This window comes from Natrix helvetica (assembly GCF_964273705.1).
Source record: "Natrix helvetica genome assembly, chromosome: 1".
In the NCBI taxonomy this organism is placed as follows: domain Eukaryota; kingdom Metazoa; phylum Chordata; class Lepidosauria; order Squamata; family Natricidae; genus Natrix; species Natrix helvetica.
Genome location: NC_138548.1, coordinates 6,964,617 through 6,987,108, shown reverse-complemented (window position 1 = coordinate 6,987,108; position 22,492 = coordinate 6,964,617). Strand labels below are relative to the sequence as shown.

The 22,492-nt window shown below is 49.2% G+C and overlaps 1 protein-coding gene across 1 annotated transcript in view; it reads right to left on the bottom strand.

Moving 5' to 3' along the window:
• Nucleotides 1-1,424: 1,424 nt before the first annotated feature.
• SEMA6B (semaphorin 6B) overlaps nt 1,425-22,492 on the bottom strand; it is a 188,896-nt gene continuing 167,828 nt past the window's right edge. The window contains 6 exon segments of the mRNA XM_081941654.1: nt 1,425-7,444; nt 9,912-9,970; nt 13,214-13,291; nt 18,204-18,344; nt 19,917-20,127; nt 20,130-20,176. Coding sequence (XP_081797780.1) covers nt 6,459-7,444; nt 9,912-9,970; nt 13,214-13,291; nt 18,204-18,344; nt 19,917-20,127; nt 20,130-20,176 — 1,522 coding nt within the window. The 3' untranslated portion in view covers nt 1,425-6,458.

Genomic DNA, 22,492 nt, shown 5'->3' with positions numbered 1-22,492 from the left:
GGCTAGGATGGAAGGAGGATGTGACCCCCCAAAAGGGATGAATTGACCCACTCCGAATTGCCAGATGCTAGAAAAGATGTCCTTGACTTATAACAGTTCATTTAGTGGCCGTTTGAAGGTGCAGCGGCACTGGGAAAAAAAGAGACGAAGGATCATTTTTCATACTTAGGACCTTTGCCGCATCCCTATGATCGGAACTCAGTATGCTTGGCAACGGACTCACATTTACGACGGTTGCAGTCTCCCGGGGTCACGCAATCCCCTTTTGCGACCTTCTGACAAGCCAAATCAAAGCCAGCTCGCCAGAACTTAATTTGCAGCGTCCAATAATCGCAAGGAACTGATAAGGTCGGATACTTGCAGTTAACTCCTTGAAGGACTCTTGCCTGGGATTTCCAGTGGGTGAATGCAATTCATTTACAAGAGGTAAATAAAGAGTTTTTCGTGACAAGGAGTCTTGTTTCTTGCTTCCGCTAAGGCTGGATCAGAACCCCTAGTTCAGGGGTGTCCAAACTTGGGAACTTTAAGACTTGTGGACTTCAAAATCCTAGAATTCCCCAGCCAGCTCTGCTGGCTGGGGAATTCTGGGAGTTGAAGTCCACAAGTCTTAAAGTTCCCAAGTTTGGACACCCCTGCCCTAGTTCTTTTCATTAAACTAGACACACCCAGTTCCAGCAACCGTTCGTCATATGTTTTAGCCTCTAGTCCCCTCATCCTCTTGGTTGCTCTTCTCTGTGTAGGAAGTTAAAACCCACCCCTTTTGTAGAAAAACGAAATATGCTGGGAAATATTGAAAAGGCAGAATATTACATTTCCCTGGATCAGAAATGGAGAGATATGTTTTAAGGCAGGAAGCAGACTCACTCTTAATAGCCCCCACCTTTGTCAATGGGCCATTAAAAGGCCCGAGCCAGTCTATTCTACATGACAAAGATCTTCCCCCCCTTCAGCTCCAGGGTGATGGGATTAAGGCATGATAGTATTAGCCCTTCACCCATCTCACCACAGGGCACCTGGGAAGAAGCAAGGCTCAACCAAACGTGGACTCAAAACACAGCCTAGAGAGTTGGCCCTGCCCCATGGGAGCCTGACAACCAATCAGAATACAAGATCAAGATCAAAGGCCAGAGAGGGCATAAAACCAGGGACTTTCAGCATCTCGCTCTCTCTTTTCTTCTTCACCCAACATCTGGAAGCATTGATCCCCCTCTTCTGTTCAGGACTCAAGCCACGTGGTCCTGTCCACCATTAAACCATCTTTCCAAGCAGCCTCCATGTCTCCAGTGTCTTTTTCCCCACTTGGAGCTGAACTCAGAAGGACATTCCTCCCAACATCTGCACTCTTTCCAGAGTCTCAACCTTTCTTTGTATCCTGGGGAGGCGAAACTGGACACAGAAATGACGCCGCCAGGCCGTCTGTTGTAAACAAGGTTTTATTGGAAGGGAAATTTGGTTCTCTCGAGTGATACAGAGAGCCCGTTACTGCTATTGCATGCAGGAACACAAAAGATGAAAAATGACCAGGTTGGTTGGGGGGTGGGAGGGTGGGAGGGAACTTGCATTCTACGAGACCCCCTTCCCCCAAGGCCACACGCGGCCCACACTTTTTATATATACAGTGTGCTTTCTCGTCTCCATGGGGAAGAGGCGTTGCCCAGGGAGGGGGGAAGAAAGTCGGGGTCGACGACAACCTCTGAGCCCCACAATAGAGCTGCAGTCGCCCCCTCCCGTCCAACGTGGAATCCTGGAAAGGGGTGTGTGTTTCACACCTGCCCAAATTCCACCAGGTTAATCTGTTCCCACCCCTCCCCAAAAATGACTTGCTTCTGTTTACCCAAAACTCAAGGTATTAAAATAGATCCAATAAATCCCATTCCTACAGCGGCCCATTGGATGCCCTTGGTGGGAAACTCACCAAGGATGGATGGGTGGGAGCAATGGCTCTTACCGTCGCTACCGGTACGCTGATCGTGATCTGTTTGCACACGCGCTTGATATGCGCTGTGCCCACATGTGCAAACCACCGCCCCTGCGACAACCAGCTGCTTGTTGGGGCTCGCGCAGGCACCACACACTGTGCGTGCATGCCAATGTGCCTTTTGCCAAACGGGCCACCGTACCGGTATCCTCTCAGTTGCTCCGGGCCACTTCTGGTACAGCCGTACCGGTCCGACCCGACAGCAACTCACCACTGAGCGGGAGGGTAAAAGGTTACAAACCCACCCATACACCTGCTGTCCCCAGCTGTTCTTTTGCGGAGACACACTGCCCTGAGACATGGAGGTTTCATGCAGCCCCAATGCGCGCAGTGGTGGAAGCACACTTCTGCCAAATGGGTTCAAACCCCTTCCGTCGGTGTTTTACCAACTTTAAAGGAGGTTGAAGTCCCCGCGTCTTAAAGTTGGGTGAGGTAGGAGAGACCTCGGTTTACAGCTGAGCATGGAGCGCGGTCCTGCCTTCCGCGGTGCAGTTCCCAGGGCGATTGTCAGAAAGGACAAGCGGATTTAGTTGTGGGGAAAGAACTTTGCATCCACCAAAACTGTGAAGTTGTGTTAGCAAAAGGCCGTTGAGGAGGGAACGGCTGAATCCCCACCATCTCTAAGTCCTAACGTGGTTAAGCCAGCCTCAACGGAGAGACAGGTAGTCCTCAACGTACGTCCACAATCGAGCCCAAAATTTAGGTTTGCTGGGTGAGAAATTTGTTACGTTTTGCCCCCTTTGATGACTTTCCTTGCCGTTAAGCGAATCATCGCAGCGGTTGAGTTAGTAAGATGGTTGTTAAGCGAATCAGGTTCCCCCCTTGACTTTGTTCAGCAGAAGGTTGCAAAAGAGGGTCGCCTGGCACTCCCCCTCCCCCACGGACACTGCAGCTGTCTGTTGTCAAGCATCCACATGCAGCTGTCTGTTGTCAAACATCCATGTTTTCAATCACATGGACCTGGGGATGCTGCCATCGTCGTAAGCGTGAAAAATGGCCGCAAGTCACTTTTTTCAGTGCCGTTGTAACTTCGAACGGCAGTAAGTCAGGGACTTAGTGGTATAAGGGCCGCTCCTTTAATTCTCTATGGTTGTTTCTAGGCGTGCTGGCTGGGGAATTCTGGGAGTCGAAGTCCACCCTGTTTAAAGTCACTGAAGTTGAGAAATTCTGACTTTCGGGCTTTATCAAGCATGATTATAAAGGAGGTAAAAACTGTGATTTGGCTACAGGGATGTTTGAATGACTCTAATAGAGGTAGCCCTCGACTTATGAACGGTTTGTTTAGTGACCGCTCCAAGTTACATCATCACTGAAAAAAGTGACTGACGACCACTTTTGAGGGTTTCAACCCCGGCTACATCCCCGTGGTCACGTGATCGAAATTTCAACGCTTGGCAACTGACTCACAGGTATGACGGCCTCAGTTTCCCGGGGTCACACGATTTCCCTTTTGGGACCATCTGACAGCCAAAGTCAATCGGGGGGGGGGGGGGAACCATATTTGCTTAACGGCCGGGTGACTAACTTCTCAGCTGCAGCCATTCGCTTCACCACCGTGGCCAGAAAGGTTGTAAAATGGAGCAAAAGTCACTGAACAAATGTCGTGACTAAGCGCAGACATGTGGTCAGTTGTGGCCGAGTTTCTTTCTTGTACGGATGTATACATCTGCAAATGAGAAAGAAACGGGGTTTGTACTTCAAGAATTACGGCGGGGGTTTAGCTATCGGAGGTTTGGGAGGTACTGGGGCAGAGCGGGATTTTCGCCCTTGCCCAACTACGGCAAAGTCCATGTCCCCGTGCAGCGGTGGGATTCATTTAGGATTACCACCGATTTGCAACTGAGTGCATGCCTTCTGCGCATGCATGCAGCCTGCCACGCATACGCTTTGCATGTGCACGGCATCCAAAATGAGGCTACATAAGATGTTTTGGAGCTGGGTCAGGACTGCAGGTCCACGGTGAACCGGTCCGAACTGGCTGAATACCATCTCTGCCTCTGGGTTTCCTTTTGGAGATTCAGATGGGTTAAGCCCCATGAATGATGAAGAAAATTGTGTGAATGACCCAAATGGCCTTCCCTGAAGCAAGCAGAGCACACTCTGCTCTCCTGCACAGGACGCAAAACCTCGTAACTGTCGAGAGAAGATGGTTTATCTTCTGCCTTGGAATTCTGCACATCGCTTCTAACGGGTGTTTGCAGCTGCCAAGATCTCTGTTAAAAATAAATAAATCTAAGAACGAAGGTGGAAGAACTGGATAGAAGACAAAGTTGTCTGCCCAAGGAGCAGACAACATTGTCATGCATGGAACTTCCACAGAGTGTATGGACTTGCCATGGAGTATATCAGTGGTGGGTTTCAGCCGGTACGGGCGTACCAGTAGCAGCCAGGAGCAGCGGCCACTGTAATGGTACGGTGGCTCATTTGGCCCACCTGCCTGCCTGTGTTCCATACCTGTTTTTAAAGCAACTGGGCCGATTGTGCACGCACCCACAGCGTGTGGTGTCTGCGGGATCTCTGACGAGCAGCTGGGTGTCCGATGAGCAACAGGGGCAATGGAGTGCCCATGCATGCATAGCACGCCTGCATAACCAGGATGCCCGGCCCTGTGCGCAGTGTACCAGTAGCGACGGGGAGAGGAACCCAACCACTGGAGTGCATGTGTCAGACCTGGAAGCTGTCTTTAACATCGGGCCTTCAGACCAGCCACATTTTCTACCGTGGGAAAATGGGAGGAGTTAACTTTCGTTAGGGGTGTTACTTGGAACCCTGACAGAATGGCACTTCAACGGAGCATAGGGAATTGCCATGGAGTGCACAGAACTTCCACAGCATGCATGTGACTTCCACCGAGTGCACAGAACTCTCACGGAGTTAATAGAACATTCCCAAACAACCCATCCAAGTCACAGTCCTGGAATTTCTGCGGAGTATGCAGAACTTCCATGGATTATACAGAACGCCTACGGATTGTATTGCACTTCCGTAAAGCGCACCGAACTTTCACAGAGTGCGGGGAACTTCCGTGAAGCGCACTGAACTTCCAGGGAGTGGATAGAACTTTCTTTCACAGGGTGCACTGAACGTCTGGAGATTGCATGGAACTTTCATGGACTGCGGAGACACGACAAGGCGCTGCAGGTAACAGTAACCCCACTCCCTTTCCAGTGCCCCAAGGCTCAGCAAAGGGCTTGCCAAAGTGTCACCGTCCTTTGGAAACCCAGAATGAAACTAGCGTGCTTCCACCGCCTCGTTTTGTAAATTTGATAAAACCCGTTCAACATACAGCGTGCTCCAATCAGACCAAGCTGGCCAGCGCATCCTCCGGCTTCTCAAAGGTTCACATAACATGGTTAAAATGGGGTTGGCTAGTTTACTTTCCACCTGTGAGGCAAACCCGGAGTTTCGTTCTGTAAAGCACAGTTCAGAAATTGGCAGCTTTAGCATGTTGTGCGAACGCAACCCGGAGTGACTTGGCAAGAAACAGCATTTTAAAAAGCGGGAAAGCCTCCCCAGGTGGGCCCAGCCGGGGGCTGCTGAAAGCTAGGGTGAATTTCCCAGCCTGACCCACTTCCCTCCCATCACAATCAGCCTGTCCGCTGACCGCGGAACACCTAGGAATTCTGTGCTCAGAGCTGGTGTGACTGGAGCACAACGTTTGCAGTGGTGGGATCCACATGTAGCACCAAGGAGAAGGGGAGTCGTGGGGGTCTCTTCCCCACCCCCCACCAGAAAGTTCTTGTTCCTAGAGAGGAACAGCAGCCCTGCAGGAGCTCAGGAAGTGCGGTTCACTTCTGTGCGTGTTGGTGTGCGTGGGGCCCTCCGGAACCAGGTAAAACACAGGAAAAGAGGAGAAACGAAACAGACAATGGTAATTTTCAGCGAGCTCTTTCACAGTCCGAAACAGAATCCCGCCACCCTTCCACAGCCAAAAACAAAATTAAGGGGGGGGGGAGGGAGAAAATGAGTAAAGAAACCAGGAGGGCCACCCCCAATGCTTTGTGCAGCCTTCCCGTTCTTTTTTTTCTTAGCAGCAGATAATCGTCGCAACTCGTTTCGCGAACGCTGTTCCTTCCTTACCAACAGTACCTTTGCCCACACACAGGTGGGTGGGGCAGTGTCCGGGCCTGCCCCTGCCTACCCACCCCCTCAGGGAGGAGGAGGAGTTTTGCAAAGGCAAGGAAGAATCCAATGAGGAAGCGCCAGGATGAAGAGAACCCCAAAAACACACACACACACACAAAGAAAAGAACTTCCCTTTTTTGTATCTCGCGCAGATCTGGACTGGGACACTGTACGCTTGGAAAGTGGGGCATTCTGGTCCCTCCAGGCCACCTACGGGGGAATCAAGCAGCTCTCACTGTCGTTCTCCTGCTTTGCTCTTCCTCCTCCTCCTCCTCCTCTTCCTCTCTGCAGCAAAACCCCACCCCTCGTGTGAGGAAGAAGGTTACCAAGCCAAGCCACACACCCCTGACCAGCCCTATTTGACCGAAGACGGAGTCCGCTCTGCACCACTGTATTTCAAGAGATGACTGTAGTCTGTGAGGGTGTGATGAGGTCCTGGCGTCGATGTCCGCTGGGCTCGGGCGTGGGTGGCCTGACCTTCCCCGCTGTTGAACGTGTGGGTGCGCCTGAGGTGAGCGCTCCCCTTGCTGCCCGTGCTGTTACTATTGAAGTTCAGCTTCTCGGGGTTCCACTGATTGCCCGTGTCCCCGGTTGGAGCGGATACAACCCGCCGCCGATCCGGGCTGTCGTGTGGCGTGATCGGCAGCTCGCTGCCATATGAGCTCCGAGTCCCGCAAGGTCGGTGAGCCAGCGGGCCGGGCTGCGATTGGATACTTCGTGGTCCCTCGCCACCGCTAACTGGGAGATAGCGCATGTCTAGCGAGAGGTCTGCTCCTTCGCTGTCCAGTTCTTGGTCCATCAACACGGACTGGCAGGAAATGGGGATGACTCGTCCGGAACTCAGGTGCGATGGCACCGCTGTGTGTCCCGCGTGGAGAAGGATAACCGAGGACGGCGGCTCTACGCCACGCAGGGAAGCGTTAATGAGATTGTGGCTGTACTCCCAGCTGCACGGCTTGGGGTACCGCTTTTGTTGCAAGGGGGTCTGCTCCGGGGTGGGGAGTACCCCTGAATCGAGATCATGCGGGCCCATCTTAATCAGTCCTTTGGGCCACCCGTTCTGCATGAGTGGAGCCAACAAGTTCTCCGGTTGGCCGCCGGGTCCCCGGGAGCGCCGATCTCCCAGCCGGCTGACGCTGACCACGGATTCTCCATGCGCAAGGATGTTCTCCTTGTCTCTGCGGCGAGCCAGTTCCTTGCGGTCTCGATGTCCGATGAACCAGCACACGCTAAAACCCGAGATCACCGCTCCGATGACGAAGGCAGCCACAGAAGAGATGACCAGCAAGTTGACGGACACCAGCCCATTGGGTTCGTCCACAAAGCTTTCAGTCACCAGGCCTGTAGGAATAACATAGAATAACAGGTTTGGAAGGGGCCTTGGAGGTCTTTTAGTCCAACCCTCTGCTCAAGAGGGAGACCCTGCATCGTTCTGGACAAATGGTTGTCCAATCTCTTCTTAAAAACCTCCAGTGTTGGAGTACCCACAACTTCCTGATGGCAACTGTTCCACTAATTAATTGTTCTCACTGTCAGGAAAATTTTCCTTAGTTCTAGGTTGCTTTCCTCCTTGATTAGTTTCCACCCATTGTTTCTTGTCCTACCTTCTGCTGCTTTGGAGAATAGTCAACCCCCTCTTCTGTGAGACAGCCCCTCCAATATTGGAAGACAGTTATCGCGTCACCCCTAGTCCCCCTCTTCATCAAAATAAACTGAATCAACATATAATAAATAGAAATAAAATAAAATAAAACTGGCTGAGGTAGGACTGACAAACATAGCCTAAGGATTTTGTGAAATAAATATGACTTTGCTCGTATTTTAGTTACATACAGATAGTCCTCAACGTAGGAACCAGAATTGTTAGCCCAAAATGTAGGTTGCTAAGTGAGACATTTAAGTGAATTTTGCCTCATTTTACAACCTTTTTTCGCCACATTTGTTAAGCAAATCATTTCAGTTGTTCACTTAGTGACACGGTTGTTAAGTGAATCTGCAAAAGGGGATCACATGACCCCGGGGCCCTGCGACCATCATAAATATGAGCCAGTCGCCAAGCCTCTGAATTTTGAGCCGGCAATCTTGCTCCGATGGTCGTAAGTGCGAAAAACGGTCGTAAGTCATTTTTTAGTGCCGTTCTAACTTTGAACGGTCGCTAAAGGAGCGGATGCAAGTCAAGGACTACGGCAGTTTTATTTTAAAAAAAATATTGTACGCCATCCAGCGTTACCGTGTTTACCTGTTTATTGGTCGGCCAATAAATTGGATAAATAAACAAAATTAAAATAAAATGATTGATTTATACCAGGGGTGTCAAACTCAAGGCCTGCCAGCCAGAACCGGCCGATGGGGTGCTTAAATCTAGCCCATGGAACCAGCCTGGAAATATCAAAGGACTGGCCTGCAGTGCTGCTGTCGGCCGGCCAAAATTGGCTGTGGGGGGGCAGGCGTATGCCCCCGTGCAGCCCCCATGGCCCCCGTACAGAGTTGGGTTCCTACCGGTTCAGACCGGTTTCGCCAAACCGGTAGTAACTTGGTGGCCTGGGTCTCTGCAACCGGCCGCAGGGGGCACACATGAGCCATGGGGGCCTTGGGGGTACGCACGGGCCACAGGGGGCCACACTCCCAAACCGGTTCTCCCTACGGCACCACCATCTTGTTTTTTAGTGGTACTGCGCATGCGCGCGTAGCGCCCCCATGAACAAACCGGGAGTAGCGGCTGCCGGGAAGCCACCCCTGCCCCCAAGGCCCATTTGCACCCCCTCCTGTGGCTTGTGTGTGGCCTCCGGGGCCTCCTGCAGCACTCTTGCCAGCTGAAAATGTGCCACGTGGATGCTTCACGAGGCCCCTGTATGGCTTGTTTTTGGCCTCCACTCTGCGCAACCTGTTTTCAGACAGCAGAGTGCTGCAGGAGGCCGGAGAGGGCAAAAATGGGCTGTGCGTGGGGCCGCCTGCACCCCATTTTAGGCAGCGGGGTGCTGCAGGAGGCTGTCCATCCTGGGTCCTCCCTCCGGCCCATCGAGGACAACTGCAATGCTGATTCGGCCCTCCCAAGAAATCTAGTTTGATACCCCTGATCTGTACTCTCTGGCTCAGTGTGTCAGGCCTGTAGTTATGTTCCTTTTAGGATCTTTGGCCTGCTACACTTTCTTATAATTTCCTATGTGTTTCATTTGTGTAGTAGTTGGGAGGGGGGAATAGAAAGGAGTAGGATTGTGGAATGTATTGTTGTCATTCTTTTATAGAAGCTCAAGGTCATCTTTTGTCTCCGCACCTCGACACCTGACCGGAAGCAGAGGGGTGTAGATGCCAGCGTGGAAGATGATGATTGGAACATGTGATGGATTATGGGGTGTGTGGGGATAAGATCATGAACTTTCAACTGGGTCGAAATTCCAGGAAGAAGAACAGAGTTGGAATTCCACAGTACGCTGCCAACATGCCTGTATGATTAAATTGGAACTTTAAGGATGATTCTGCCTTGGTCTCTGATTGATTTCATGCATGGTATTTGGAACGCTGACACAGTGTTTCTCAACCTTGGCAACTTGAAGATGTCCGGACTTCAACTCCCAGAATTCCCCAGCCAGCTGGCTGGGGAATTCTGGGAGTTGAAGTCCGGACATCTTCAAGTTGCCAAGGTTGAGAAACACTGCGTCTAGCTGAAGTTGGCCTGTTTGTCAGTCAGTCTGGCTTTCTATCAGGGTTAGGCAGTGAGTCTCACATCTCCAGCAACTGAACTCAAAAAGTCAGAAACAGGCTGTGCTCAGCAAAAACTGGTAGACTTGACTTGTGGAGTGGTGCTCACCTTCACAGTCACCGAGGTAAGAGGTCTTGATGCCACCGATGTCTTGTTCAAATGCCAGCCTGTAAATCACGGAGAGGGACTGGTAAATGTTTATTTACATTGATCCGTTTTCAATTGTTCTTATTTATCGTATTTCTACGCCACCCATCTCATTCGCACTCCTCGGAGCAGGTTACAATGGAAACCGCAGAATTGTTTCGCTTCGGTTTCGGTTTTATTGGACTTATATGTCTCCCAAAGGACTCAGGGCGGCGTACAACATAAAAACACACATGACAAAAGTTAAAAAAGAATAACTAAGAGATCCAGTAACCTTCAATTGACAATTTACATCAAATTTAGGAATAAATTAAAATTGACACAAGTGAGGCGCCTTGGGGTCGATCTCTGCCCTCCAGTCAACACGAACTGCGATCCATCTGACAGGTAGGAGGAGAACCACCACAAAACGGTGTCCCCCATTCCCAATCCCCCGAGTCGTTGCAATAGGATACCATGGTCAATGGTATCGAAAGCCGCTGAGAGGTCTAATAAGACCAGGACAGAGGAGCAACCTCTGTCCCGGGCCCGCCAGAGATCATCAACCAACGTGACCAATGCCGTCTCCGTGCTGTACCCGGGCCTGAAACCCGACTGAAACAGATCCAGATAGATAGCTTCATCCAGGTACTGGGGAAGCTGACGTGCTACCGCATGATCAACAACCTTCGCTACAAAGCAGAGGTTGGAGACCAGACGATAGTTGTCTAAAGAAGCTGGGTCCAGGGAAGGCTTCTTAAGGAGGGGCCTCACCACTGCCTCTTTCAAGGTGGTGGGAAAGAACCCCTCTCTCAATGAAGCGTTGGTAATCGCCTGGAGCCAGCCTCGTATCACCTCCCGGGAAGCCGAAAATAACCAGGAGGGACACGGGTCCAGCACACAAGTGGCAGCACTAAGTCTCCCCATAATCCTGTCCATGCCTTCGGGGGTCACAGGATCTCAAATCAGATAGTCTCCACAAGATTAATCCCCGTCGACTCGCCCGAATCTACCCAGTCAGAGTCCAAGCCTGTCCGAATCTGAACAATTTTGTCCTGCAGGGGGTCTTCCCCAGTTCCTTGATTAAGTAAGGAATGGGTCACCCTAAACAGGGCGGCTGGGCAGTTATCTGCGGACACGATAAGAGCAGAAAAATGTTCCTGTTTTGCCACTTTTATCGCCACTAAGTAGGACTTAATATGAGTTCTTACTAGTGTTCGGTCACATTCGGACCGGCTGGCCCTCCAACCACTCTCTAGGCATTTTCTCCGGCGCTTCATCTCCCGGAGCTCCTTGATAAACCAAGGAGCTACCCGGGATCAGCACTGAGTCAGAGGCCGCTAAGTCACAACACGGTCCAAGGTCCCAGTGGCCGCCCTATCCCAGGCTTCCACTAGGGCCTCAGTCGAGCTGTGAGCAGGGGATTCAGGAAAAGTCCCAAGCTCCATCAGGAACCTTTCAGGGTCCATCAGGCGCCTGGGGCGGAACCATCTAATCGGTTCCGCCTCCCTGCGGAAGGCGGGGTGTAGCAGTAAGGAAGTCAAGCCTGAGGAGGAAATGATCAGACCACGACAAGGGCTGAATAACAATATCCCCTAAAACTAGATCATTCATTCACTGTCCAGAGACAAAAATCAGGTCGAGCATGTGTCCCCTGTTATGAGTGGGGTCTCGAATTAACTGAATTAGGTCCACAGCCATCATGGAAACCATGAACTCCCGAGCTGAATCGCATGTCTTGCCAATGGAAGGCAGATTGAAATCCCCCAGGACCATAAGCCTGGGGAAATCAACCGCCAATCCAGCTAACACATCCAGCAGCTAAGGCAGGGCCGATGAAACGCAGCCGGGAGACAGGTACGTGACAAAAAGGCCCACCTGAGCTCCAAGGCCCCACTTCACAAAAAGGGACTCACACCCACCTATCTGAGACACAGTGACCTCCCGAGGTCCAAGACTTCCCCTAATAACCACCGCCACCCTCCTGCCCCTGCCCTGGGCTCTCAGCTGGTGGAACGCCCAGAAGCCTGGTGGGTATAATTCCACGAGGTGAACACCCCCCTTATGGCCCAACCAGGTCTCCGTAATACACGGCAGGTCTACTCTCCCCTCTTGTATGAGATCGTAAATGAGGGGAGCCTTATGTACCACGGACCTGGCGTTAAGCGACACCAGCTGGAGACCAGGGTCCTGTAGTCCCGAGCACCCAAGAGTGCGAGAGGGGCAACGAGGGTTGGAACGCGCGATCGCTTTTAAATAGCGAACCCGCGTCCCCTGGGCATAATTTGGCCTTTGGCCCCCATCGTATATGCCCCTCCCACCTATAGTAGAGATGGTAAACCGCTCAATCATTCCATTAATGTCGCCCCCTGGGATCCCAACCTTTCCCAGCACTCCCGACCCGCATCCATTGATTAGCCCTGGCCTGTGCCATCCGAATCGACCCCCCCTGCCCACCCCTTAAGATTTGATTTTAAAAACCCTGTAAAAAACCCCTAAACCCCTTGTTTAAAAGCTCTTAATCAAGCAATAAAGGAGAATATTTGTAGCTCGAGGGTTGATGTGAGGAGGAGGAAGAGGAGGAGGAGGATGAGGGAGAAGAGGAGGAGGACAACGACAACTGTAGGGTGTTCCCTGAGCTTAGTTGTTTTCTGGCAGACATTTCATGATCCAACTAGGGAATATCATCAGTGCTAGAAAGGAGTGGGGTTTATTGGGAAGAGGAGGAAGGAGAAGGACTATGGGGTCCTTGGTGCTCTCTGAGCTTGGTTGTTTTTTGGAAGACGTTTCACAACCCAACTAGGGAACAACATCAGTCTAGAAGGGAGCGGGGTTTGTTGGGAAGAGGAGGACGGGGACTGTGGGGTCCTTGGTGCTCCCTGAGCTTGGTTGTCTTCTGGGAGACGTTTCACAACCCAACTAAGGAACATCATCAGTCTAGAAGGGGGAGAGGTTTGTTGGGAAGAGGAGGGGGAGGGGGAGGAAGAGGAGGAAGAGGACTGTGGGGTCCTTGGTGTTCCCTGAGCTTGGTGGTTTTTTGGTAGATGTTTCATGGCCCAACTAGGGAACATCATCAGTCTAGAAGGGGGAGAGGTTTGTTGGGAGAGGAGGAGGGGGAGAACGGTGGGGTCCTTGGTGCTCCCAAAGCTTGATTGTTTTCTGGGAGACGTTTCATAACCCAAATAGGGAACATCATCAGTCCAGAAGGGAGAGAGGCTTGTTGGGAAGAGGAGGGGGAGGAGGAGGACTGCCCCATAGCAAGGCCCTCCAAATCTTCGGAATACCTGGTGTTGCGTTCCACAAAAACACACGACCCTTCAGACGTCCAGCCACAGTACGGATCGTTGCTGGCCAAGCAATTCCTGAAGGACAGAAGGCAAAGAAGACGTAATGAGGAGGTGACTCGAACCCAGGCGGAGGAAGAGATCAAACTGGAACGCCACCAAAGTCCCTCTTCCCAGTGACCCCCTCCCCCTCCCCTTGGGCAGGGATCCTCTCACCACCCCCAGAGTTTGAGGCTTTGCAACTTTGCACACTGGTCTTCGGTTCCGGTCTGTGAGGGCAGCAGCTGGCAGAAACCCTCAAACATCACCCCCGGGGGCCAAGGGGATAGGCCTTCCCTGGGAGTGTTTGTGGAAGGCCTTGCAATGACCCACGGGTGGCATCAACTATTTTATTTTTTTTATTTTTTTTTATTTTTTTTTATTTTTTTTTATTTTTTTTTTATTTTTTTATTTTATTTTATTTATTTTATTTTTTTTTATTTTTTTTTATTTTTTTTTATTTTTTTTATTACTTTATTACTTTATTACTTTATTACTTTATTTTATTATTATTTTATTATTTTATTATTTTTTATTATTATTATATTATTTTACTAATTTTTAATTTTTTAATTTATTAATTTATTATTTTTTTATTTTTTTATTATTTTATTTATTATTTTATTATATTTATTTTATTATTTTATTTTATTTGTTTAGTTTAATTTATTATTTCATTTTATTTATTTATTTTTTTATTATTTTATTTTATTATCATTTTTATTTTTTATTTTATTATTTTATCATTATTTTATTTTATTTTACTTTATTTTATTATTTTATTTTATTTTATTATTTTATTTTATTTGTTTAGTTTAGTTTATTATTTCATTTCATTGATTATATTATTTATTATTTTATTATTTTATTTTATTTTATTATTTTATTATTTATTTTATTATTTACTTTATTTTGTTTTGTTTTATTATTTTATTATTTTATTTTATTATTACTTTATTTATACATTTTTATTATTTCATTATTTATTTTATTATCATTTTATCATTTTATTTATCATTATGTATTTGATTTTTTGTTTTGTTGTTTTGTTTTATTTTATAATATTTTAATTTATATTTTACTTTCATTTGGTGTCAAACTCAATTTCATTGAGGGCCGCATCAGGGCTGTAGTTGACCTCGGAGGGGGGGGGCAACTGCATGTGTGTGGCCAACTGTGTGGGTGTGGCCAGCTTGGCACCACTCCCCAAACTGTTGGCATATTTCCTCTTTGCATTGGGTAGACTGGGCCGAAGCCACGATGGCCTGATCTTTCCTCTTCGTGTTGGGTAGACCAGGACGGCCCTGTGGGCCAGATCTGGCCACATTGTGGGCCGGATGCGGCCCGTGGGCCATGAGTTTGACACCCCTGCAATGCAGGAACGGCGTGTCCAAAAAAGCTTTCCTGTTTTTCTCCCAATTTCCAAATGCAACGTCCAACATTCGCAGCCAGAATCCGAGGAACTCCGTCTGGATTCTGCTCCATCTGCTTATCCAAAAAAGCTCCCCAGAATTTTTGACCTTCTGCTCTGTGGCGTTTGCATTGATGTTTATTTCGAATTTTGAAGCGCCTGCCTTTCGGCTGTATCCTTGCTTTTATTGCCAGTCCTTGGCCAGGGATCAGGCAGTTCAGCCGGTGAATAACGGGATTTTCATCGCTGGAAATTAAGTGTGGAAAGGTTGCCAGGAGAGCCGAGGGAGGGAAGAGTCTGCCGTGGTGAGTGATGAACGAAGATGCCTTCGTGGTTGCCAGAGCTGGCAACGTTGCCCGATAATTGGTTAGAGAACGTCAGAGATGGATGTGTGAGGCCGCTGACCGCCCCCCTGAAATGTGGCATTGATGGAACGTGGCCGAGGAGCATCGGTTGGCGAGAGGGCTGTCAAGCTGAGCCAACAACGTTCTTTGTGGGAGGAGAGCTGTAGTACAGGAGGGTTCTCAACTTACGACGTCATATGTTGTGAGAGTCATAAAGCAGATCATGTGAGCAACATGGTTTTATGAGCTTTTTTTGGGGGGGGGGGAGGTTGGCTTTGCCAAGAAACAGAAGTAAATTCCAGGTGTTGGCAAAGATGCTGTAAATTAGGGTCAGGTGACCAGAGGACCCTGCAAGTGGCTGGAAATGCAACGGTGGAATAGGAGAGTGGTCAGGGAGGGAGGGAGAAAGGAAAGAAGGAAGGGAGGGGGTGAGGGACAGAGGGAGGAAGGAAAGAAGGAAGAAAGAAAGGGAGGGGGTGAGGGACAGAGGAAGGAAGGAAGGAAAGAAGGTAGGTAGGAAAGAAGGAAGGAAGGGAGGGAGGGGGTGAAGGACAGAGGAAGGAAGGAAGGAAAGAAGGAAGAGAGGAAAGAAGGAAAGGAAGAAGGAATGGAGGGATGATGGAGGGAGGAAGGAGGAAGGAAGAAAAGAAGGAAGAAAGAAAGGGAGGAGGTGAGGGACAGAGGGAGGAAGGAAGGAAAGAAAGAAGGGAGGGGATGAGGGAAGAAGGAAAGAGGGAGGAAGGAAAGAACAAAGGAAGGGAAGAAGGGAGGGGGAGGGAGGGGGAAAAAGAAAGGAGAAAGGGACAGAGGGGATGGACTGAGGAAGGGAAGGAAGAAGAGGAAGAGAAATGGAGGGAGGGAGAAAGAAGGAAGGAGGGAAGGAAGAAAGGAAAGGAGGGAGGGAGGAAAGGAAGGAAAAAGGAAGAGAAAAAGGAAGGAAAGAGAAAGAAAGGGAAGGGGTGGAGGAAGGAAAGAAGGGAGGAATGAAGAAAGGAAGGGAGTGAGGGAAGGCAGTGGTGGGATTCAATTTTTTTTACTACAGGTTCTGTGGGCGTGGCCTGGTGGGCGTGGCCGGGGAAGGATACTGCAAAATCCCCATTTCCTCCCGATCAGCTGGGACTCGGGAGGCAGAGAATAGATGGGGGCGGGGCCAGCCAGAGGTGGTATTTACTGGTTTTCTGAAGTACTCAAAATTTCCGCTACCAGTTCGCCTGTAGCAGTCTGAACTGGCTGAATACCTCCTCTGAAGGAAGGAAAAAGAAAGAGAAGGGATATGAAGGAAGAGGAGGAAGAGAAGGGAAGAGAGGAAGGAAGGAAGGAAGGAAGGAAGGAAGGAAGGAAGGAAGGAAAGGAGAGAAGGGAAAGAAAGGAAAGAGAGACGAAGGAACTAAAATACCAAATGTACAGGATCGGCGTTGTTTATATTAATGCCTGCAAGAGTTTTCCGTGCCTTTCATTGGAAAAGTCTTTTGATCTTTCTCTGGAAGAATGGCTAACTGAATGTGGAAGTTTACCTCAGTGTCTCTAGAATAACCTTGCATTTAAAAATGAAAATTTGACGTGGACTTTTCAATTGGAAACCCGTCTCGGCCTGCAATTTTATACCCGCAATTGTGCCACATCGAAAATTTGGGTTCCAAAGGCCTTCTTTTAATTTGATGTATAATTTATAGTACAGTATTGACTTAATGCATTATTTATAACCTACAGTTTCCATTTAATGATTCAAATAGTGCTAACCAAGCTTTTTTTCTTCTTCTTCTCAAAACTGAACAGGTTTATGGATGCTGCTTAGGAAATGGAAATTAAAATGCTGCATCTCCTCATCCGGAGAACTTCTAATGATGTCACAGAACATATTAATTTTAGGACCCTTCAGATTTGTGATTTATCGGCCTGAGTTACTTTCCTTGTACATCGATTCTTCTCAACATTGACAACTTGAAGACAGGTGGACTTTAAGGCAGGACTACAACTCACAGTGTCCTGGTGATTGGCCCAAAATTACACAGCCTAATTTCAGGCTTGAGGTGGAGCTAGAACTCACTGTCTCCTGGTGATTGGCTTTCATATGTAAGATGGAACTAGAACTCACAGTCACCAAGTGATTGGCCCAAAGTCACCCAGCTGATTTTCATGCCTAAAGCAGGACCAGAACTCCAGCCCGCGTTCATATCTAAGAATGAACTAGAACTCACAGTCTCCTAGTGATTGGCCCAAAGTCACCCAGCCCGCTTTCCTACCTAAGAATGAGCTAGAACTCACAGTCTCCTAGTGATTGGCCCAAAGTCACCCAGCCCGCTTTCCTACCTAAGAATGAGCTAGAACTCACAGTCTCCTAGTGACTGGCCCAAAGTCACCCAACCAGCTTTCCTACCTAAGAATGAGCTAGAACTCACAGTCTCCTAGTGATTGGCCCAAAGTCACCCAGCCAGCTTTCCTACCTAAGAATGAGCTAGAACTCACAGTCTCCTAGTGATTGGCCCAAAGTCACCCAGCCAGCTTTCCTACCTAAGAATGAGCTAGAACTCACAGTCTCCTAGTGATTGGCCCAAAGTCACTCAGCTGGCTTTCATACCTAAGAATGAGCTAGAACTCACAGTCTCCTAATGATTGGCCCAAAGTCACCCAGCCAGCTTTCCTACCTAAGAATGAACTTGAACTCACAGTCTCCTAGTGATTGGCCCAAAGTCACTCAGCTGGCTTTCATACCTAAGAATGAGCTAGAACTCACAGTCTCCTAGTGATTGGCCCAAAGTCACCCAGCCAGCTTTCCTACCTAAGAATGAGCTAGAACTCACAGTCTCCTAGTGATTGGCCCAAAATCACCAGCCCGCTTTCCTACCTAAGAATGAGCTAGAACTCACAGTCTCCTAGTGATTGGCCCAAAGTCACTCAGCTGGCTTTCATACCTAAGAATGAGCTAGAACTCACAGTCTCCTAGTGATTGGTCCAAAGTCACCCAGCTGGCTTTCATACCTAAGGTGGAACTAGAACTCCCCATCTCCCGGTTTCTAAGCCACCACTTGAACGACAAGGCCAAACCGGCTCTCAATTTGCTGGAGAAATCCCATCGACTGGCATGGTTCAACATCCAATGTGTTGTGCCTGTTTCATTGGGAATCCCTGCCCCCCCGCCCCCCCTCCGGACTGAAGCGACACCCCCAGTTCAGCAGAAGCAAAAGTGGGGACTCACTTCATACACGTGGAGTGCTGGTGGCACCTGGCCACAGGGGCCCGCACAACGCAGGGCGGGAAGGCCAGGAGCAGCGATCCCGTAGCCTTGTCCAGCTCCATGCTCAGCAGTTTCCGTTCGCCGGTTGCATCCTTCCCACACCTGGGAAAAGAGAAAGAGGATGAAGGTATGGCAGGTGGCAGAATCAAGCGGATATTTTGCATCGTGCATTCAGTTCTGGTCGCCACGATGTAAAAAAGATGTGGAGACTCTAGAAAGAGTGCAGAGAAGAGCAACAAAGAGGATTAGGGGACTGGGGGCTAAAACATATGAAGAACGGTTGCAGGAACTGGGTATGTCTAGCTTAATAGAAAGAAGGACCAGGGGAGACATGATAGCATTGTTCCAATATCTCAGGGGTTGCCATAAAGAAGAGGGAGTCAAGCTATTCTCCAAGGCACCTGAGGACAGAACAAGAAGCAATGGGTGGAAACTAATCAAGGAGAGAAGAAACTTAGAACTGAGGAGAAACTTCCTGACAGTGAGAACAATTAATCAGTGGAACAGAAGTTGCCTCCAGAAGTTGTGAACGCCCCAACACTGGAAGTCTTTAAGAAGATGTTGGATAGCCATTTGTCTGTAGCGGTGTAGGGTTTCCTGCCTAGGCAGGGGGTTGGACTAGACGACCTCCAAGGTCCCTTCCAACTCTGCTATTGTATTGTATTGTATTTTAGTTTGGATTCGGCGTGTATATCCACCCTTCCATCGAGTCTGTCCCAAGGATCCAGGGGATTATTATTGTTGTTGTTGTTGTTGTTGTTATTTATTCAATGTATTTGCCATCCAATGGCTAACAACTCCGGGGAGGGGAGGGGGGAGCAGTGGCGGGAGGTTGACAAATAAAAATGTGACAAACAACACGAAGAAAAAAGACAGACAAACATGAAAAAATGTCTTCGGGAGGCTCCCCGAGTGGTGTCTTAAGCTGCACGGCTCTACAGATCAAAATGAATAAGAAAAATAAAATAAAATGAAATAAATAAAATTAAATAACAAAATAAATAAAATAAAATAATAAAATATAAAGCAAAACAAAATAATTCCCAGAATTCCCCAGCCATCATAGGTGGACTTCAACTCCCAGAATTCCCCAGCCAGCATGAATGGACTTCAACTCCCAGAATTCCCCAGCCATTATAGGTGGACTTCAACTCCCAGAATTCCCCACCCAGCATGAATGGACTTCAACTCCCAGAATTCCCCAGCCATTATAGGTGGACTTCAACTCCCAGAATTCCCCAGCCATTATAGGTGGACTTCAACTCCCAGAATTCCCCAGCCATCATGGGTGGACTTCAACTCCCAGAATTCCCCAGCCATTATAGGTGGACTTCAACTCCCAGAATTCCCCAGCCATCATAGGTGGACTTCAACTCCCAGAATTCCCCAGCCATCATAGGTGGAATTCACCTCCCAGAATTCCCCAGCCAGCATGAATGGACTTCAACTCCCAGAATTCCCCAGCCATCATAGGTGGACTTCAACTCCCAGAATTCCCCAGCCAGCATGAATGGACTTCAACTCCCAGAGTTCCCCAGCCATCATAGGTGGACTTCAACTCCCAGAATTCCCCAGCTGGGAGGAAGCCTTCTTGCTTCCATCATCACAAACTCTGAAAGGGGTGTGTGTGTCTCTGGTTTGTTTGCAGAAATGTGTTTGTTGGTGTGGACTCACTTGTCACTGGGGTAGGTCTCAAATTCCTCCAGCAGCAAGCTGTGGCTACTGGCTCGGGCGGGAGACGAGCTGGCGCTAAGGTTGGCGTGGATGAGGAATTTCAGGACAGTTCCCGAATCGGAGCCCAGAAAGACGACGGTGTAATTCCGTCCCGGTCCAGCTGCGTTGTCCACCACAATCTTCTGGAGTTGGTACCTTTTCCGGGAAAGGATGGAGGGTTAATCAATATTCTAAGTTTCTCAAGAGCAGGAAACAAACTCCTGATCCCGACAAAAACCCCTTTTATTCATTGACTGTGGATTCTGCTCCTTCACATCCAGCCAAGTCTTTCAAGGGAGGATTTACGGTCACAGACCTTATCTGGCTTGGAGAGCTGCCAGGCCGAGATCTGCAGAACTTGGCCAGGAGTCTCGGAGAGTCATGAACCAATGAAGGGAACTAATTGCCTCCTGCAAACTCCACTCCCCCTTCGCTCCTCTTTTATTTCCTCTGGGAGGGGCCATTCACCATCCACCTGTGACCTTACTCCCAAAGACCCCTGTTCTTTAGCTCTTCCCTTCTCCTGGCAACTCTGCACATGCACACACTGGGAACAGGCTCCAGCTGTTCTTCTGCCTCACTGATGCCTGACTCTGAAGGCAGCTGATAACTGTCGGACGGCCCTGGCCCCGTCTCTGCCTCCGACACAGAGTCCTCATCAGAGCATTCCCCAGACTCCAGGACTGGCCCATCTTCCTCCCCAACCTCCCCACTGTCCGAATCTGCTGCCAACTCTGCTGGCGGGCCACAACAATCGACCAGACGCAAAATCAACACACTGGGCCAGGTTACTGTGTCATTTTCTTTGCGATTTGACAGCATATGTGTAGTGTCTCCTGCTTGGGCGGGGGGTTGGACTAGATGACCTGCAAGGTCCCTTCCATCTCTGTTAATCTGTTAATTTAAAAACATTTTTGATCCCACCTGAATACTGTTTAGAAATACAGGTAGTCCTTGACTTGCAATTCATTTAGCGACTAAAGTCACCACGGCACTGAAAAAAGTGACTTAGGACCGTTTTCCACACTTACGATCGCGGCCGCATCGTAACATTTACGATGGTGTCCCGGGAGGTCCCGCGACCCCCTTTTGCGACCGTCTGACAAGCAAAGTCAATGGGGAAAAGCCGATTCGTTTAATGACTGTCGAGGACTAACTGTATACAGCTGCACAACGGAGGGTTTTGTGTGTGTGTGTGTGTGTGTGCAAAGGCCACAGGTTGTGTTACACACGCATGCGGACAACACACACAAATTGTCCTACGCGCCATTGTAAAACAGCCAACCCATGTGCGTAGAACAACTCAACCCCCCCCTCCCGGTCTCCCCCCCAGCCGTGCCATCTCCTGGCGTGCAATTTTTGCAAGACGACAGAAATAATGCTTGATTAATTCCACATAAAACAGCAATTAAGACAGATTTAATTAGATCCAGACGGTCTTGGCTGAGACGGGTAGGAAATTAACGGAAGCGAACATTTTCACCTGCCTGGGAAGAAAAAAAAAATCAAGGGAAATTGTGCCAAGATCGACTTATGACCGTTCGTTTCGCGACTGACGGAACTGAAAAAAAGGGGCCAAGGACTGTGTTTCACGCTTAACGACCGCCGCAGCATTCCCTTAAGGGTCACGCAATCAAAAATCCAGATGCTTGGCAATTGGCTCGTATTTATGATGGTTTTGAACCTGATTCATATTTATGACGGTCGCAAAAGGGGGTGACGCCATCCCCTTTCGCGACCTTCTGACAAGCCAAGTCGAAGGGAAAAGCCGATTCGCTTAACAACCGTGTTCCCAACCGAACGACGGCAGTGGATTCGGTTAGCAACTGTGGCGAGGGAAGGGGGTGAATCCGGCGAGAAACGGGGCAAAATTCTCTTTGCCACTGTCTCACTTAGCGATGGAAATTTGGGGCTCTGTCATGGTCATAAGTTGAGGACGATGTGAGGCCTTGCTGAGGAGATGGCCTCTGGATTGCCAGATGTTTTGCGGCCTGTGCTAGCAAAAGGAGCCAGAGGCTTTGCTTGCCCACATGAAACAAGGTCATGGTGATAAGCCGATATTCAACCTGGTTAATCGGGAATGCTGATTTCGGAAGAGGCCTTCTGTCTCCGTGCAAACTCTAATCCTGCTTCAAACGGATTCGATGCCTTCCAGCCCCCCCTCCCCCTGGGTCTCCCTCGCTTGCAAATCGGAGCGGACGCCACGACTTAATTGGCTGAAACTTACACCGCCAAGCGCCCCGAAGGGAGAGAGAGCTCAGCTCACGCCCAGGAGAAGCAGGGGAGGGGGGAGGGGTTTATTCATTTACGTTTCGTGGTTTATTTACAGTCCTTATGACTTACGACCATGATTTTACCTTCCTTCCTTCCTTCCTTCCTTCCTTCCTTCCTTCCTTCCTTCCTTCCTTCCTCCCTCCCTCTCTCCCTCTTTCCTTTCTTCCTTCCTCCCTCTCTCCTTCCTCCCTCCTTCCCTTCTTTCCTTCCTCCCGTCTTCCTTTCCATCTTTCCTTTCTTTTGTCCACCTTCCCTCCCTCTTC